Source organism: Coturnix japonica, chromosome 11 (assembly GCF_054131305.1).
Source record: "Coturnix japonica strain WE chromosome 11, WE-NBRP24, whole genome shotgun sequence".
NCBI lineage: Eukaryota > Metazoa > Chordata > Aves > Galliformes > Phasianidae > Coturnix > Coturnix japonica.
This window is the reverse complement of record NC_140673.1, coordinates 21,871,852-21,892,177: the sequence shown is the minus strand read 5'-3', so window position 1 is coordinate 21,892,177 and position 20,326 is coordinate 21,871,852. Positions and strand designations below refer to the sequence as shown.

The following is a 20,326-nucleotide window of genomic DNA, read 5'->3' as shown; positions in this document are numbered from 1 at the left end:
CGGTGCTTAAGGTTTGAGAAATGATGTAGATTCAGGTGTGCATATTCAAACTCCTGGTCTTAGCCTGTATGGGTGGGTTCTGGCACTCCCTCCGTTACCTGAGCTGTTCCTCAGTCCATTGAAACCTACAAAAGAAATAAGTAATATAGAGCCCATAGAAATCTCAGGCAATATCAGCTGCTGAGCCTACAAGAAGTCACATCTGAAAAACTGGTGTCCCTTTGTTACTGATCCTCCTCCACGGGCATGCAGGCTCTGGACGCTGTGCCTGCCTGTGTGTGGCCAACCAAATTTGGAAGCTCTATCTTACATCTTTCTGTCAGTGACCTGTTATACAGTCCTGGGGCCTAATGCTTATGTCAACATGAGGTTAGGTTTCATGGCATCCTCGACAGAGCAGGAATGTCCTGGCTTATATTCATCTCCCCAGGAGAGAGGGAGGGTGGTAGAAAGGCATTCAGCAGCTACTGGGCAATCTTCTGCCATCTCTTGACAGGTCGTGTTATAAATCAGGGACTTGAGTGGGACACAGAAGCCAGACCTTGTTGCTCTGTTCTGATCTCTATCTCCTATGATTAATTCGGTGCTATAGGTAAAAAGATAAACGTGGCTTCCTGCAATCTTAATTGTTTCCACCAGCCTTTGAACTGATGCTTTCATCTGGGAGCATTTAGCTGGGAATACAAAAGGCCAAGCTATGCCCAAGATTGCATGGTGGGCAGCGGAACTGGTTCTGGAATCTGCTGATGCCAGCTGGGTGGGGGGACACATGAGTTAATTCTGAATAGGTGGCTTGGAACATCATCTGGAAGATTTTAAGTGCCTGAGATTCTGGATATATTGCAGAGGAGATTGGCAAATGTGCTTTGGGATGGCCTGGAGACTTCATGCGATGCTACAGGGACTTCTGCTCTGCCATTCTCAGTGCTTGTGTGACAAGAGCAGCAAGCCTGGATTGCTTTTCTTGAGCAACTCCCACTGTAATTGAAAGAGTTGCTGTGAATCTTTTGCAGAACTGCTGGCTTCTTGCATGAGGAGACCTTCCTCTCTTCCCAGGACTCTCTAATGGCTTAGGTCTGCAGTCTTAGCAAGAACCAGGCTCAGATGTCCATCCATCCACCTTTAGCACTGTGCACAGGGCCTCACTCCAGTGTTGTTGTGGACAAAGGAGTCTCATGATGGTAACTTGAAAAATACCATGTGAGCTTTACTCCTGCTTTAACTTTGCTGTGTACCTATGGGAGATTCTGAAAAAGGGCAACAATCTCGATATAATTGGTGGAAGGAGAAAGGTCTTTGTCAAACGCAGCCTGCAAGGAGCAGAAACAGTTTATTTTAGCTGACAGCCTTGGAGAAAACCAGCATTGCTAAGTTTCAGATTAGTGTGGGTAGACACTAATAGGAAAATTTCAGGCTAGCAGTTCAGAGGGAATAGTTTATTGCTTTTCAGTTAATCCCTTTTCAATTTCTATCAGCATAGAAAGAGAGCTCTTTTTCTGACATTTGTGCCCAAAGCAAAATGTGATGAAAATAAGCAAACTGAAATGTAACTTAGCTCCCTAAAAGCTATGAGGAGTACCCACCCCATCAGAAAACAAAAGAAAAGGATCAGTATTTACAGCTTAAACAAGACTCCAGACCAACTTACATCTGCGAAGAGTCTGATCTATAAAACAGTGTATTCCATGCTGTTCCAAGGTGTCTAAGTGGGCTCTGAGCTCCAGACTCTCAGCCACTACTGAGGAAAAGGCTGCTGTTGCTCTATGTTATTTCAGGGCAGCAGAAAAAAGATATGCTTTTTCACCTTAGAACATCCTGGTTTGGTCTGAGCTCTGTCCCTGAATGCGATGCCAGCAACCCCAGTAGGATTTCCAGGAATCTACTTAGCAAAGCACAGCTGGAGAGGGAACAACCTGCTGAAAACTGGAGTGTTTCAGGGGATGGCAGCAACTGTCAACTTACTGCCATGCGTAGGCATGATTACAGTGCATCCACATAAATCAGGCAAGAAATTGGAGGGGAGGGGACAAGGGGTCTTTTTGCTTTGCTCTGGGAAGTCCATCACCTGTAGAAGAGATGCATCTGAGGAGCTTTCTCCAGCTCGTGTAAACATTTCACAGCAGGAATGCAATAGTTGGCTCTAGCAAAAATATGTTTAGACTCTTGTTGATTCCTGAATAGCCTGTCCCCTCTGGTAGCCGCTTTCATTGTCATTCTCTGAAATGAAATCTATTCAGCTTAGACATTAAAAAAAAAAAAAAAAAAAAAGGCTCAAATAAAATGGTCATTTAGTCCCAGTGATAATGAAAATATAGTTGCCTGTGGAAAGGTAACTTCTCATAATTCATAAACAACAGAATTGTGTGGAAGAAGCCTTGTGTGTGGTAGAAAATGCAGTGCCTGCATTTATCATTCTGACCTTGAAAGCTAGCAGAGGAGTTTGTTTCAAATAACTATTCTTATACATTTCTTCTGTCTTGACTGTGAATAGATTGCAGCCTCCGTGAACCTATTTATTAGCTGAATTTATTTGCTGAGTAACTGATGTAAATAGCTCTTTCCTTCCCTGGATAACTGGAGATGGATGCTCTTGATGCAATTCAGTGCTTCCAAGGTGAGAGTCCTACAGTATTCAGTGCAACTATAATGCTGTACAGTGAGCTCTGGAGCACAGCTCTCCCTAGGCCATAATGCCAGAGTGTGTGGATCTGATGCTCTTTCTTCATACTCCAGTGCCATCTTGCCTTAGCACAGACCTCAGTAGCTGCCCTTGAGATGGGAAGGGACAATTCATTCATCATTTCACTCATGTACTACCTGCAAGGTCATTTTGTGCTTGCTTGGAGGCTAGAATGCCAGCGTAGCTGTGCCCCAAAGTGTTTGTTCATGGCCAGAGGCACCATCTGCCTTGCTGGAAAGCATGCATGCTGCTGAAGGGCCATGATTCATGTTGATTTACTTTGAAATTGGCATTTGCTTATGCTGATAATCAGGGCTGGGAGCTGGAAATCCACATCGAGGATCTTTATATCCTCTTCAGCCCTTCTTGCTGCAGGAGCAGCAGTCTGGAAAGGGCTGTGCTGGCACTGCGAGGTGTTAAACTGGGATGGCTGAAGGAGTTAATCTGCTGCCTCACTGTAATATAATAGAAAGAAAAACATGCCTGTAGGGCTAGTCCATTTTACTATGTAGCTTCAGCTGGTAATTAAAAAGAAGCAGTTGAAAATTAAGCAGTAATATGAATAAAACCCCAGATTAAATATACCCAGGACAGTCTGGATTTTCAATGGGTGGATACATACCATATCATTAAACCAGGCTTTTATAAAAAACATCTCATGCTGGATGCCTGTAACCAGGATGGGTTCCCTTTTCCATGGGGGTGCCCCTTTGCTGCAGCCCCTTGTCACCAGGGCACGAGCCGCCCCGCGGGGTGCATGTTTCCACATTCCTCCTGTTACAGCACAGACAAAAAAGCAAAATCGAAACCACAGAAGTGCCCGCTAAAAGCCTCATTGGTGACTCAAGAGCACAAATGTGGTTTCAGGTTCTTGGGAAAGATTTCATTTGCCTCTTTTGAAAGCGGTGATCCTGGAAGTGGAGACAATGTGCCCATTTAAGGTAGAGGAAAATGATAGTGGGCAATGCCCTTTGGGTGCTGGGCATCCTGCCAGGCATCAATGTTAGGAATACAACCACTGAGGAAAGTAGGAGACTGAGCTGGGCAACTGATGTGACTTTCCTTCTGCAAAGATGAGGTAGCCAGCTGCTCCTAAATAACACAGTATGAATGAACACAGCAATGACTTCAGCTTGACTATAGGAGGAGCTGGGGGGAGTGGGAGGGAAAGAGAGAGAGTGGAAGAGGCAGATCTCCAGAAGGTGAGAAGTTGTTGCCTGAAGATGTCCCACGCTCTGCTCACCTCGTTCTAATGTGATGCGGAGGGCATCAGAGTGAGCATCTCTGAACACACTTTATGTCTCATGGTGATGGAATCACATTTACATTGATGACGCTGTTTTTGCATTTACACCATTACTGGCTTGATGTCAAGCTGAGTTAATGGCAAAAAAAGAAGGTGCCAGTGTTGTGGTGAGCATATTCAGAGTGCATCCTTCCACTGTAGTGTCATGGTCCACAAAGCAGGAAATACTGGAAATTCCAAATCAAAGCTTTTCTTCCTTTCCTTTCTTTTAAATGAGGGTGAACTCTGAGTTCCTTTATAAATAATATTTAGAAGGAAAGGTTTCAGATCCTATCCTTCTTCTGTTCATGCCTGTGCTACAACTTCTTCTGACATATCTAAGAACTTCTTTTGGGATATTTTGGCCTAACTAAGGTGTGGTATTTGTAGTGTATGTAACGTGAATTATATGGCATTTCTAAAGTTCTATCTAGCCAGTAATCAACTTAGGTTAGAATTTTATTCCATTGCCTTTATTTGTTGTCTTCATGGCCTTGTACACCTGAAGACTTGTATCTAAGAGTCCTGCTGAAACCAGAAATATGTGCAGTATTTTGGTGTGGTCAGAATAGAGAATGAAAGAAAGCTGCTGTCAACCCGGTGAGTCCTCTCTGGGTTGGCAATGGTTTGTTGAAGTCATAGTGCTGAAGGAATGGGGGTTTCATGCACATTGCAGTGCTTTCTGTCTAGGTATTATATACCTAATATAAATTTTGACTTTGGCACTTGTTAAGTTTGTAATGGCTGGTTCATATGAAGAGAGAAGTCATGGGGATGAAGCTAGTGCTGAGCTCTCGGAAGTCAACTTAAATACTTCATCAAGACCTCTGGGTGCACGGTGCTGGAGCCCTTATCTCCTCCTGGCATTCCCAGCACCATAAAAAACCCATCTAAGTCTTAAAGGAATATGTTGTCCCAAGAAGCTGTGGGTGCCCCTTCCCTTCAGGAGCTCAAGGCAAGGCTAGATGGGGCCTGATCTCGTGGGGGGCACCCAGTCCAGGGCACTGGCTGGGGCTAGGTGGGCTTTAAGGTCCCTTCCAACCCAACCATTCCATGGTTCTATAGTTAGTGTCAGGGCTGTGAGTTATTAATACAAATGCTCTGCACAAGGCCAAGCCTGCATGCCACCGGTAGGATTTGTCGTGGTTAGGGGTTTCTCCAAACACCTTGGTCAGATTCAAACTGTTTTATTAAACTGGTTAATTGGTAGTTTGAAAGGGAGAGAAAAAGCAAAGTCCTTAGGTCTCCCTGGTCAGTGCCAAGCCGCAGACTCTTAACTACTCCTGCCTTTCAGAAGCAATAACTGCAGGCTTGGGGAACATATGGAACCAACTAGCTGAAAGGCTTTTATGAGGAGCTTTAACAGGGGGCACGGTTTTCTGAGCAGAAATTCCAGTGGATGAGTTAATAGTTTCACTTTCCTTGGCTGTCCCTTTATGGGAACAACAACAGCAAAGTAAGGTGAGTTCCTCCAGTGGCCCCGGCAGCACAATGTGCCGATGCATCCAGGATTTCTCTTGGACACTGAGGGAGTCCTTTATCGTTCCTCTGGGACCTGTTTTTCCAGAGCTATTTCCTGATGCTGACCTCATTAGGTGAGTTTCACAGCTCACTAATTCCTAGCAACAGAGCAAAAGATTCAAGGAAAGGGGAAACCAGTCTTCTAGAAACCAGTGGAACTGAAGTGATTTGGGCAAACACTTTTATTGCTTTTCATTAATCTGGAAAATCAGGGACTTGGGTTTTTCAGCTTTTCTTTTTCTTTCTTTTCTTTTCCCTCTAGGCCGTTATTTTGACCTGAAACACTATATTTGATTTTCTATTTGAGTACAAAGAATGATAACAACAGAACAAGAATCCCCGAAGAACAGTACGCCTCAGTATTTAACGCTGTGGTTTGTTTGGAGCTGTGCAGGAGAGCGGGCACTTCTTGAGTCGCAATATGAGCGCTGATGGGATATATTCACCCAAACGCTTCCAGTAATGCTTATTTAGTGTTTGCATTGTGTTGGCACTTGTCCAGGAGAGAAAGCAAAAGAAAACAATAGTTCCGTGCCCAAGAGATGACATCACGCTATGAAACTTAAGGACTTGTTTTTTGCGGTATTGTTATTAATCATGGTTCTATGCAGGGGTCATCCTGTAACTCCAGCTACCGGAGTCATGCGAATGCTATGCTTATGGTTCAGCCTTAGTTAAGTTTAGGAGTGGAAAGTGATTTCTCCATCAGGGCAATCACATTTTTTCTGCACAAAAAAAGTTTGGCGTGAGAGTTTTCACAGTTTCCTTTGCTTCTCAAATCTGAATAGCAAACCCACCAGAAGAACATTGATCCCTTTTCAGCCTAACACAGATTTTGTTTCTCCCATTGTAACTCCTGAGTTTTCTGTTTTATTAGCAAAATAGTTCCAAAGAAAGAGTTTGGGAGCACTCTAGGATTTTTACTAGTAAAAGCATTTCCTTGTCATACTTTATGATGTCTTCTAGATGCCCACATGAAGCTATTTTTCCATTGTGGCACTGTTCAGGACTATAGTCAGAAAACTGGAGAGGTGGCCCTGGGAACCTTCCCACTTGGTTAGAAATCCATAGTATTGCCTTCTAGATGAGGTGATAGGCACAGAGTTGAGCTGTCATCAGGACTGGGGGAACTACAGGAGTTTAATAAACAAAATGGAATTCTGACAAAGCATGTGAGCATTATACTTGGAAAGCTGTAACAGGATAATCAACTGAAGTCAATTCGCTCACATATGCAAAAGTATTAAAAACGTAGAGCTGAATGGACACAGCTGCCTCTGCGTCCACAAGCTGATGTTCAGTGATGGTCATGGGAAAGAATCCATACACAGTGATGGTTTGTGAGAGTACCTTGGAATAAGAGGCATTTTTATCTCGCTTTGCTCCCAAAACCAAATGCAGTGAAGATCTGTGACAGAACACAAGTATTCCTAAGGCCGGGTGCACATCAGCTCACTTCTCCTCACTGCCTGGAAAGGGGGCAGTGCTTTCTTAGATCTGTTTCTGTGGCCTGGATTTACTTGCCTACAAGCCACATCTCGTTAAAATCTCACATAAAATCAGATAGCTTCTCCTTTCCTCTAGCTAATGCTGTGGCCTTGGGAAAATGAAGCTCAAACTATCCCATGACAACTTGCAGTGTTATGTATGTATATATACACACTTCTAAGCAATGCCAGTCCCCTCTGGGACCTTGAGATCTCACACAGGTTTTCTCTGCTCATTTTATGAGCACTTCAGAGGTTTTCTTATGTTGTGCCTTTTGAAATTGAAAGTAAGTAGCTTGTGCATTCCAGTTGATTTAAATGCTAGATTGGCTTTTGCTGCCATTACTTTCCATTAGTATTTGACTCCTGACTAATCCAGATGTGTGGGAGGAAGTAAATTCTGTTTGTAGCATCAAGGTTATCAGTAAACTCCTTTGCTAGGGTCTTCATTAGGCTTCTTTGTTCCCTCAGAGAGGCCTGCAGCAAGTTTGTGGGGGAATGGTAGAGCCTGGTCTCTGCAGATTTGGCTGCATCTGAAGTACCCAGGATGACAATGGCCAAAGATCAAAGGTTGATAGAATCATTGAATGGCGTGGGTTGGAAGGGACCTTAATTGGTCATCTGCTTCCTGGGCTGAAGCAGTGCGGCAGTACAAGGGCTGTTGGGTGATGGAGAGAGCAGTTGGCATGAATATAAGAAACAGAGCAACTCTGTTCACTGAGATATTAAAGTTGAAGATTCTGCTGATCTCCTTCCTGGGAAAACTTTGAGTGAAGGTCACCAGTAAGGCAGAGCTTTCACCCTGTACCAACCCTCTCTCTGACCTTCCTGTGGAAGAACTGGCCAGGTCCAGGCCCTTTTTTCATGTAATGGCAATAGTCTGTGCAAGAGTGCTGCTAAAAGATCAGCCCAGTGGTTCTTGCTGCTGTGTGGGGTTGGTGGTACCTGCTCCCTCAGGCAATAAAGCAGGACCATAAGGTTTAAGGTTTGCCATAAGGGCTGAGCTGATGTCTCCAAATGCATGTAAAATCTGTGTTGGCTTGCTGCTTTGCACAAGAGAATGATACCACATGTCTAGAAAGGCTTCTTCCGTGTATCAACTGGTTGCAAACCGGGGCCAGAGACAACCGTGCAAAACTGGCCTTCAGAGCCCACAGCTGTCAGGATCATAAACTGCATGAATAAAATGCACTTTCCCAGTGCCAAGCTCATAACTTCCCATCACTTCCCAGAACAAATACTGTCTGCTATATTTATTAGGTGGGACTGTGCAAAGGCAGTCGCTTTCAGTGTATTTATTTTGAAGCCCTCAGTTGTGCGGTAATCTTGGGCACCTCTGGGAGATTTAGCTCAGATAGAGGTTTGGGCTGGAGGTCACGGGGTCGCTGATATTAAGATAGGGAGCAGGAAAGGAAACAGCATTGTTTTTGTGGCATTATCTGAACAGTAAGGAAAAATAAATGCAGCTTTTAAGATGGCTTTAACCTGACTTTAAAGGAAATGGCCTACAAATCCAGCAGGCAGGCGGCTGCTGTAAGACCTTGCCTCTCCTTATGTGTGTTTTGCACCACTCAACCCAAAAGCGTGATGACTGAGGCTTGGTTAAGCAACAGTTCTCTAGAAAACTTCTCAAGTGGCTGAAGTTTTGCTTGAGCATATGCAAATACCTGGGTTTCTAAGTTTAGCTCCTATCCCAGAATACGATCTCTGGAATTGCTTTTTTGCTTGGAGGCAGCAATTTGGCTTCCCTATGGGGTCAGCTGGGTACCAGGGCTCAGCTGGCAGCGTTTCTAGGTCCCCTTATAGCACAGGGGCAGAGCGCAGGAGCACGACCATCCTGAGACAAGCACCGACAGTAATAAATCTGCTGCCCATGCACTGGGTTTCATCTCATGCTGCAAGCTCCGATAAACTCTTCTCCCATGTGGTGTCTTTGGTTTTCTAAAACAAGCAAGCACACACTGTGGCCTTTTCTGCAGCCAAATGCTTATTTTCAAGGAGCAGGCAGGCAGTTTTCTTGAAGACCTCTAACCCTCTGCAAATATGACTGAAATCAGCTAATAGCTTCCAAATTTATGAGGAGGAAGCATAGAGCATGAATGCAGAGGGCTGGTTTCCTCAGGAAGCTGAAGTAACCCCCTCCCCCTCAAAAAAGAAAAGCATTCAGGATGAAGTAAGGATTTGTTTGTTGCCTCCTTAATATTTTACTGTAAACTACTGTTTTATCCTCAAGTTTTGTCTGGCTATTTGTATATGTATTTGTGTGTGTGAGCGCATTTTTTGCATGTAAAATTCCAGCCACATCCATTGTTTAAATAATCAAAAATGAGAAGGATTTTACTAAAAGCATTTTGGGAAAAGCTCTGCTCTCGGTTTTCCTGTCAGAGTTTTTCTAAGCTCTTATTTTTATTAGTCGAAATGTTTAGAATCCCCAGGAAATCCTGGGATGAGCCGTTTCCTCTTTGAGCTGTAGCCCTTAGGGGGAAAAAAAAAGGAGAACGCTCAGATCCTTCAAAAGTTAGAAGTTTTTAAACTGTATTTTTTTGCAGATTTTTTAGATTATAGAAAGACCAAGTTAGGAAGATGCTTAGTTTTATGCTACAGTCCTGGGAAAGATAGAGCTCTTTGTAGAAAAGCCCGAAGAGACCCTTAGATCCGAGCGAGGAAATCTCTTAGGCCTGGATCTTTAGAGGCAACCAGTTGTGGGGTGGAGGCAGAGCAGGTTCATTTGAAAGACCATCTTGATAGTTTTAAAAAGTAAATTAAAAGAGAACGTTTTCTTTCCCTCAACCGGAACGTGTGTGTGTGTGTTAGTGAACATCTAACAGCTTTGTATTAAGAGGCTGTTATTGCCCTGGAGATACTTTTATTTTCTTATTCCTTTACATTCTTTTTTTTTTTTCTTTTTTTTTTTTTTTCCCCCGGATTATATTTGCTATATACCTGAGGTTCTACAGCAGTAAATTCAGTTGACAGTTTCCCTTCGTTCAGATCAACTTCAGTGGAAACTGTGTTTGTAAACAAATAGAGGCTTCCAAGTTGCAGAGGCACCGGTACATCATTAATTTTAAACTCCTTTGGGATTTAATGCTTAAAGTCAGTTCAGTTGCTTAAAGTTAGGCATGTGAATAAGGATATGTATCAGAGACTGCAGCCATGGCTGGGCCAGCTGGCGCTCAGCATATGTTGCTTACCCAAGAGTTGAGATGATAACTTGGGTTGGGGAGGGCACTGTTGTTATAAATGTGAGAGGCTTTCATCATCACCAAGGACATTCTGGGGGTACGCAAATGTAAATATTAAAGAGTGATTCTGTTTTCTTTGTGCAAGTGTGTCCAAGTGGACAATGGGATGACCATAAGCCAGCAGTGGTCTAGAAGGCCAGTGGTATCCTGGGGTGTATTAAAATGAATGTGGCCAATGGGTCAAGGGAGGTTCTCTTCCTCCTCTACACTGCTCTCATGAGGACTCATAGGTAGTACTGTGTCTAGTAACAGTGCCACAATTCAGTATCTCTGTTTTGCAACAGCATAGGTGAAGAGGAAAGACAAAGGGAGGGAGTCTGACAGTGAATTACCTCAAGTTTCTGGTTTTAAAGAATGCAGAATGTCCCCGTAATAAAAAATTCCTAAGTTTGGAAGATTATGATTTTTATTGAAAATCTTCTGATTTTGTTTGGGCTTTGGATTTAAGGTAGCTGTCAGGAAATAGGCAAAGGAAATGCAAGCTTCCTAATTCTAATTCCAGTGTCTCCCACACAGACAAGTTGTCTGAACAGACAGCCCGAAAGCTCTCAGACCATTTCCTCTGCAGGGGCAGTGTTGTGAAGTTAGATTTTATGAGGAATAACGAGGGTCCTATAATAAGGACTCCTACTAGAGAAGGGCAGAATTCCCTTCCAGTTGTAAATATCTGATGATCAGCCCTTATTGTTGAGGGCCAAGATGGGTCAATGAACTGCATATGTGTGTGAGTTTTTTGAGTCATTTGGCTTTGTACACTGTGCTTCTTTGATACTTAATATAATTAACTCCTCTTCCATTCTTCTTGTTTGCATTTCTACAGGTGCTGTTTGCACTAAACCAAACTCTGCTCCAGCATGAAAGTCTCCGAGCAGGCAGTTTGCAGGCCCCATACACCACTGAAGATCTCATCAAACATTATAACTGTGGAGACCTGAATGCTGTTATATTCAATCATGACACTTCCCAGGTAAGCAGAAATGTTGCGTATGAGCCCGCTAGCTGAGAACAAATTGTTTGTTTTAAAAGAGATGGCACTTTCTCTTACAAAAATAAGAAGTGTCCTCTTACCAAAGTTCCTGATCTAAAATTTCTATGCTGGATATAGTGACTTAATAAATACACTGTATTCTTTAAAATGCTCAGCATCTGTTTCTACCAGGTAATAACATACATAGGTTCCCTCAGCACTGCATCCTACAGGTCTCATATGACAAAAAAAGGGTGTAATTCAGCTGATGAATAGAGGCACAGAGAGGTTAGGAGCTTGGCATAAGGCCTGTCAGGTGCCTATAGCTCAGCAGAAAGTAAAACTCCAGTCTCACGGTCATCACTTTCTACCCCTTTTCTTCTTTTTCCTCTTCCTTTTGACGCCCCATGTTTTGTTCTCCATGTGTGTCTCATCTGCATACTGAGAGTCTGGGGTTTCCTAGGTATTGCTTTGGCTCTGGGGAAGTGGCTGCCTGAAAAACCTTCCTAGGAACGTGCCTTAAAAACGTTAATTATGGACACTTGTGGAACTGTTGAATGTGGTCTCCTCATTAAGGGGGCAGAAAATCTTTGTAATATTTGAGCTTATGTTTGAAGAGGAAATGAACCTTATGTAAATACTCTGTAAAGTAAATAACTTCTCAAACATGTCATAATTCAATAATTTTGTATGTGTCTCAGACAGCCCTTCCGTCTCTGTTTATCTTAGTTATCCAATGCTATTAAAGACTCAATGGAGCAGAAATCTGCTTTCCAGACTGGTTTGATAGTTTATGGCAAACTTGGAGATTCTCATTTGATATATGGGTTCCTCTTTCTTCTTCCCCATTAATTCTTGGGAAACTCGGTCTGTCGGTCTCTTACCTCATCTCTTTATTTATTTGATAAATGTTCCCAGATTGCTGTCTCAGATGTAGTGACTTTTTTGTAGGGGACCTTTATATGCTTTGCCAGCCTAAGCATTTCATACACCTTGCCAGTGAAAGTCCATTAAATAGTGATAGCGGCTTACCATTGAGATGTAGAAATCAAGAATAGCTATATGATCTCAAGAGAGAACTGAGATCAGGTGAGCAGGGCTTCTTACCTTGCTGTTGTTATCCTGAGTTGCACAGGGCTCTATGGGTCACTAGTTTTTCAGATAAGGAGTTGAGAAAGTAAGGATGGCTCCAGTCTGCAAGGTAGCCACTCTCTACAACATGGGCTTTTTAGTAGAGGTCTTGTATGCTGCTTCTAGGAGTTCTAGGTAGAAACATAAAATACTTCCATTGCAGCTTTTCCAAGCAATCTGTCACAGAACTAACCTCAGTATCAGCTTGGACAGTTGGAAGTTCTTAAACGGTAGATAAATGTAGAGAAATTGTAGATAAACGTCGATAAATCTCCTCTTTTCCCCTATCTGGTTGTGTTCTTGAAGGAAGAGTGCTTAATGGTAACTAATGAGATCAAATCTCTTCACTCTTGTAGTCTTACAGAGTGAAACGGTTTTTTAGCATAACAAAGCAGGACGTGAAAGGTGTTGTTAAGGGAGTAGTAGTAAAACAGATGTTTGTGTAGCAACAGAGCTGCTAGAACTGTTCTTCCTGGGCAGTCTTGCACTAAAAAGCAAAGGGAGAAACCAACTCTGTTCAGAATATCTCTCTAAAGATGTAGTGTGCGAGTTGAAAACGGTAGAAAGCTCAAGACTCTAGAGGGTCCTAGAGAAGACAACTTGCAGGTAAGAACACAAGATAAGTATGAGGTAACCTTACAGAAGTAATTCTCATGAGGTGCAGTGATGTATATTTGTCATAGATGCAAATAAACAAACACTGGTCATAAAATCACAAAGACAGACCTGACATATGAATGCCTTGTGTCATCTTTTAATGGCCATCAAGGGTAATTTTGCCAGCTGTCTTCTGTGCCTGTGTCCCTGAGGCAAGTTACTGCTGTTCACACTGCACTGACTCACAGACGTCTGTGATTTGTTGACACTTTGTCCTATAACAGACCTGTGTTTTAGACTTGAGATGCTGTAAAAGCTTTTTTATTCCTGCAAATTCTTGAATCAGCATGGGTTTAAAAACAATGTTAAAGAAGAAAGAAGCCAACAGCCAATGGGAGTTAAAGCAATAGTGTTAGTCATGGGCTCAGAGTGCACACAGTTGATAGAGATTATAACACTTAGAGGCCATGGAAAATTAAAATCCCTATATGTATACTAGTCCCTCCAGAACTCTAAATGTTGAGGAGTATATTCCTCTTATGGGCTGTTGCTCTTAATTCAAGTAAAGAGGTTTTTTGTTTGCTAGTGTTTTTATAAGCCAGATTTATATCATTTATTTTTAATTGCAAGCAGTACAAAATAGAAAACTAAAGCCCAACATAAACTCTCTATTCTATTAACATCTGCCAATGGTACTTCCAGAGTTTATTCTGTGTGTTTTTGGTAAGGATGGCATCCCTGCCATGGGGAGTCTATCTGGTTATCAAATTTGATTAGCCTGGCTTAAATATTAAACATGAAGTATTGCCCATGGGATCTTTCCTGTGAACAACTAAATCTAAGCACAGAGATTCATCACTGACTGTGAGTGTATTACACTCCTCATCAGATATGATGAAAATGATAATCCTACAAGTGCAGGAAAACTGAATATCACAGAGCTGCAGAATAAAGGGCAGCCTGTCCATTAGTTGCTTCATTTGGGAGCCATTGGTTGAAGTAATTGGAATGTGCCAGAAGAGCAGCTGGAAAATTCCAACATCGCACCTGGGGCCCTTGAAGGGACAAAGGTATATGTGTAAGAACTTCCTCAATTCCCCTACCATGAATCTTGGGAGATGGAGCATCTCCAGAAGCTGGCTGCAAGAAGCTGAGATGTCTTTGCAGCAGAACTCATCTTGGAGCAGGAAGAAGGAACAGAAATAGAAATAGAAAAGTGCTGACTTTCTGTGTTAGGGATGACTTTCTTGAGCCTCCTCAATGTTGCTTAGAGAGAGCTTTGGAAGATCTGTGTTTTCCCAGCATTGATCTTGACAGTTTCTGTGGCATTTGGGAGGAGAGGGCAGTCTGTGCCTGTGCAGGGTGCAGAAAGGACAGTGCCAGGAGGAGAAGTGTGGGAAGAGGGCATTTCATAGACCAAATCCAGGAGCTTAGGCACCAGCGCAGAGGACAGCTCCTGTCCCAGAGCAATCGACACCAATGACACTCAAGCACTAAACCATTCCTCCTTGGTTTCAGTGTTGAGGTTCTTTTTACTTTATATTCTTTTTAAATTTTAATTAAGTGCAGTGAAAACAGAAAACACCTCTGCTTTCCTTTGGTTATATAACATTCCTCATTCCTTTCTCTTTCTTTGCTTCTTTTTATTTTTCTTCTTCCTTTTACATTTTGTTTCCAAGCACCATTCTTCTGAACATATAAATCCTTATTCAAACTTAATAAAACTTTAAGAGGCTGAGTTTATTCAGTTAGACTATGACCTAAAGTAAAGCAGTGTACAGAGCATCTCTCCTGCTTGGACAGCCTTCTGGAAATGCACGATTCTCTTGTGACTTGTTCAATCAAGAGACTTAGGCTGGAGTTTCTGGGCAGAAAGTCAACACAATGCTGAGAAGAAAATACACTTTAAGTTAAGGGCAGGAGAGGTTTATGTTGCTTTCTTCAAACTTTTTCCACCAGAGAAATCTTAGTTTCTTTCTATGCTTTTGAAAAACATATGCTACAAGCAGAGAGGCTTTGAATTAGATCAGCAGCTTTAACTTCTGTTATCTAAAGTTCTTACAAAGGAATTAAGATCAGTAGGTGTATTAAAATGCAAAAATAATAATAATTTAAAAAATCTGTTAGTGCAAAATTAGAAAATGGTCTACCTCCAAAGAACACTTTTTCTTACCTAAGATAGTTTAAAAAGTCCCTAATAACTTGAAGCCGTGATGAGCAAGAAGTGCGGTACAGAACGATTTCTCTTGTCTTTTGTTCCCTAAATCTGATGTCGAGGTCTTCGTTTAAATATGTTGAACAGATATATGTAGAGCATTGAACTGATATATGTAGGGCTTGAGTGTATCCTGTACCTGTACTTCCAGTGATGGGTTTTGAGATGTTCAGATTTTTAAGGACAGTTCTGTGCAGCAGATTTATCTTTGCCAGTGTGGAATTTGCTGTTTCTGTGTTTCTGTGTATTCCTTTGTGCTCTTTATGTAGTATAATATTTTTCATTTGTTTTTCTTTTTTCCTTTAACCCTACTCAAAAACTATACCTGTGATCTCTAGCTCTTGTTTTTCAGCCATAATTTTGACTGAAGGATTCATGGTCAAATAGTTTTTGAAATACTCAGAGTGATCCTGATAACACAGCATTAGAGATCTGTACACTAACAGCATGTCAGTAGTCAGATTCCCTACACTAAAGAAGAAAAGGTTCAGCTCATCGCTTCTCAATGCGTTTGCTGTTTATAAACAGGTTGTGTTTTATACCCCTTTAAAAATGTTATCATCCTGCATTTAAACCTGTCCTTTAAGATTTAAGAGTTCTGATAATTCTAATTATGTCATTAGTTTGCCCCATTCTTGTTTTGGATAAAATATGACTGGATTTCTGGCTCACTTCTCAAATCAATGAGAACTATCCGTGGAATGCCCCAGCTTCAATAAATGCAGAAACACACAGCTGAAACCATTAGGTAGAGCGTTGAATGATAAGCAGACCTAATTTGTTCAAGGAATGGAGTTTTATCTAGAGCAAAGGAAGATAAATCCTTAAACTGAAGGCACAGCTATTGTAACACAACACTTTGGAAGCACCTTATCGTTTTCAGCTGTAACAAAGTGCAGACAAACAGGCACAGACTCTCGTCCTTCCAGGGAAAGTGATTACAGGCTTTCCAGCAAAGCAAGTGCAAGGGTGTCCCGGGCACAGAGCGAACTGCTCTCGAGGGTTTCTGAGTCCCAGCAAGCCATCATTAGCGCTTCCATGCCTCCATGTTATTATTTAAATCCACAGCAGGCTCGATGTTCCCCTGGCATCTGATGACATGTTCAGAGCTGCTTGTGCCCCAGCACAAGCCTCCCACCTCCTGGGTGCTTCTGGAGAGATGTTGCTTTCCCTGAGTTCAGAAGAGCTGCTGATCAGCTGTGGTAGGGTCACACGTTCTTTCCACTTGCACCTGAGTCACAGCTTTGTGAGCAGTTGGAAGTTAAAAAACAACAAAAAACACAAAAAACAACAACCCACAAGGGCAGCCAAAACTTTCAGAGTCTAATTTTCCTATTATGTCAGAACAGGATTCCAGATTGGAGCAATATTATATTTTGGCTCACGTGTATCACAAAATTGGTTACAGACCCAAACTGAGAAGGTCTACTTGTTGATGACAGTGCTGGGGAAATCTCTGCAGAGATGATTTTTCTTTTTTTTGGTGAGTTATCTGGAATGCTTCCAGATAATTTTCCTGCTGCAGGTTTTGAAACTCTTGCCTGTAAATTTTCATGATGAATCTGCTTTTAGCATTGTCTTAACTTGGAAGTTCCTCCTTTCCACTTAAGAGTTTCAATGGAGAAGGTGGTGCGAGAGGGAGAGAAAGTAGGAGAAAGATTGGAACAAGACACTGAGAGACAAAGGCTTTTCTTTTGAAGGCTTAGAAAAGAAACATACAGAAAATAACTGATTTATATGAAAAATATTTGAGGGTTGTTGACTAACTGTGTTTATTAGTAAGGGAATAAACTATAAAAGAGAATGAAACAGTGGTTGGGAAAAACATTTGGAGTTCAAGGTAGTAGCATGCTGCTTTGTGTGCATTGCTGTATGTTTGCTATAAAGCATTTACTATCCCTTCTTTTCAAAGTGCTGGTTTATGAAGTGTTTCTTGGAAAGACCTGTTCAAGAGAAATGAGAAAGACTTGTTGGTTTTTTGAACAGTATCTTGTGAGTTGAATATGGAAAATGCTTCAACTCCCTTTGTGTTTTGTCTAGAGGATATGTTTGTTCCCTCATTAAGACACAGAGGGAAGACAGAAGGATCAGCAATTTGATTGTCCTTGTTGACTTGACAGCACAGGTATTCTCTGGTGTTCTGAATGTTGATGGTTGGAGGTACTCCTTGACACAACATTTCTTGCTCTGATGCTATTAACGCTCATGACTGAATAGGGAACACTGTAGATCAGTTTCTCCAGAGTAAGCTGGTTTTGCTTTTTGATGGTGACTATAAGCCTAAAAGCAGGTGGCAAACTTCATGTAAGCTTTCAGGCTTCCATTGTCACCTGACTGAACCAGAAGCCCATGGAAGAGCCCTGAGCTGAGTTTGTACCCGCTACTGACCAGCTGTTCTCCCACTGTGCAACAGAAAACTAAATGAAAAATACCTTTGGAAAAAGAATTTCAATGCTGTGAAAAACCAATCCCCCAAACAAACCCTTTGGCCCATTTTTTTTCTTACTTTATTGCCCCGTTTTGCCTTTTGATCAGTATCTTTGTTTGGGCGTCATGGCAATATAATAGGTGATGGTTTTAGTGTCAGAACAGAAAATATATATATTCTTTGTTAAAGGAAACAAAGCGTTTGGAAGGGAAATAGCAAAACTTGAACTTTTCCATATGTTTGCAAGCTCATGAAAGCTGGCCTCAAAAAGAAATCCCAGTGTTAAATTGAGCTTTTAAATGGGGCAGGAGTCATCAATGTGTAGTTAAGATTTATGCTCCCCGCTGAAACCAAAACCGATATTAGCATACACTGCAGGCTTGTCATCCTCATTCAATTAGTGAACAGGTCCCTGTAATCTGGTCCTAAATATACACTGCATAGCTGGGTGAAGCTTGCAGATCATTGTTCTGTCTGTGTTCTGCTAAGGCTTCTTTAATCAAAACATTCATTCAGATAGAGAGGCCAGCTGCATATTTTGGCATGGCTACCAAGGGGAGCAGGGACAGGGTTGGGATGGAGTGGGGAAGAAGGAAGCCTTGGGGGAGGGGCTGGTGGTACGCTTTTAGTTTTATTTACTTATTTCTTCTTCTCAAGTGCTTGGAAAGCAACTATTTCACTGGTTTGGGAAAACAAATAGAAAACATACAGCGAGGTCATGACTTCTCAGGGATCTTTTTAACAAGAATAGAAGGATCACCCCCCAAGCTGTTTGTGAGATGCAGAAGCCATTCCTGTGGCTCTTCTCCCATTATTCCTTTTTTATATTTTTTTTCTTTTTTTTCCCCCATTTTTCCCTTTCTTTTTCATTTTCTCATTTTTTCCCTTTCTTTCTTTATTTTGTTTATTTTTTCCCCTTATCTCATTTTTTTCCAATTTCCTCCTCCTTCTCTCTTCACTTTTTCTTCTCTTTTTCTTTTTTTCTTTCTCTCTCTTTTTCTTTCTTTCTTTGAAATATGCTTTCCTTCCACCCAAATGCCCCAGAGCAGCACATGGTGCCAGGTAGGGCCCATGACTGCCCTTGGGCCAGATGCCACCTGGGAGAACAGCTGGAACAGCAGGATTTGGGGCTGCAGGGATTCTGGTGCTGGGCTTCAGGAGTTGGGTCATGCCAGCAATGACTCCTGAAGTATTTGTTTCACCTACAGATTTTATTTATTTATTTAATGTTTTTTAATATCATATGCTATCTTTAAAGAGTTCTAAATAGCTTTCAGGCTATTTTTTTCCTCTCAGTCTTTTTCTATTCGTAATTTTCCTCTGTTAATGGATTTAGATGCTCCAGTGGCTCACAGAGCTGAGCTAGCTAGTTTAAAACTCTAAGGACTTCATTTTTACACTCAAATTGCCTTTCCATCCTCAGAGGTACTCAACGTAGCTTGTAATCAGGTAGGCCAACTATAGAATTCTTGCCAGCATGAACTGCAATGCAACTGCAACAGCCAGGCAACTGGTGCAATGCAGCCCTGCAAGAGTACGGCTTAGGGAGGACTGAGCAGAAATGCTGATGAAAAGTGCACAAATGTGTCCAAGTAGTAATGAATCTGAGCCAGAAAATAATTAGGGTTTGTTAAGCCTCTCTCCATTCAGTTGCAACACCAACTTTCTGCTGAGGGGGGAGGTTGCAGCCCCTTCTCACAGTTTCTCAGCTCTGTTTCCTTCTTTCAGAGGTCTGGGACACTACAGGCTCTCTCCAAGCCAAGGGGCGCAATGGAAAATCCATTCCTGTAGTGGAAATGCTGAGCTAGCCCAAACCTCAGAGAAGTTCCTGAGTGGTTCCTGGAGCAGGGGCAGCAGGAGGGTGGGGAGGTGTGAGTGGGAAAAGTGTGACTGCTCTTTGACCCGTTCTCAGAATTTCCAAGCCTCTCTCTGGCTGCAGAGAGTTGTCACTTGAGAACTGCTCAGCGTTCTGCACAATGGATGAGAAGAAAATGGGACAAGCGCAGATTGGGAATGTAGTGGTTAGTTTGGTGTTGGAGTGCGCTTCTGTAGAAAAGACACCATGTTTTAGCAGCACAAAATCCACTAAATGACATGGCTATGCTAGCCTCGTCCTCCTAAATGTGCTGGAAGTTCGTATAATGTGTTCTAACACTCACTGTGAGTAGATGTTTGCAAGTGGGAAAAGACACATAGGACTTATCCTGAAAATCTAAGTCTACTCGTGTTTCTAATAGACGATTTCCAATTTGGATGCTTAATAAAAAGAAATTATCACCTAAAAGCAGTAGGGATTGAAGGATGGGCTAATAACAACTTTAATAGTTTTACAGAGCTCCCTCCTGGATTCCATCCTACAGAATAAGCTCAAAGTGCATCTTCTGGGCAGTTGCTGTCTTTGGGCTAAATGTCATTGACCAAATGCACTCGCTGCTTTTCTTGACCCTGAAGGTTTCCATTGAGATGGAAACTTGGAGGTGCTGCAGGAAACCAGCCCGGCCAGCAGCAGCAGTTGTCACTCCAGCAGCCACATCCTCCTCATGGCGATGCTTATCCTTGCAGCCCATTCACGTAGCAGCATTTGAATTCTTTGCGTCAGAGGCTGCAGTAAGTGGATACTGCTCTCCCAGATGCTAGAAGGGTTCATAAATCAGAGAGGAACAGGTGTCTTCCGAGTCCAGAGCCGTATACTTTGCAGCACTGCAATAAAAACCACAATACCCTGTCAAGGCTGGTTAACAGGCAGGTATCCTCCCTTCATAAACGGGTG

General features: G+C 42.2%; 1 protein-coding gene across 1 annotated transcript in view; it reads left to right on the top strand.

The window, feature by feature from the left end:
* The window catches only part of TRABD2B (TraB domain containing 2B), a 242,850-nt gene that overhangs the window by 119,424 nt on the left and 103,100 nt on the right, over positions 1–20,326 (top strand). The window contains exon 3 of the mRNA XM_015870485.2: positions 11,039–11,185. Within this exon, the coding sequence (XP_015725971.2) occupies positions 11,039–11,185 (147 nt within the window). The remainder of the gene's footprint in view (positions 1–11,038; positions 11,186–20,326) is intronic.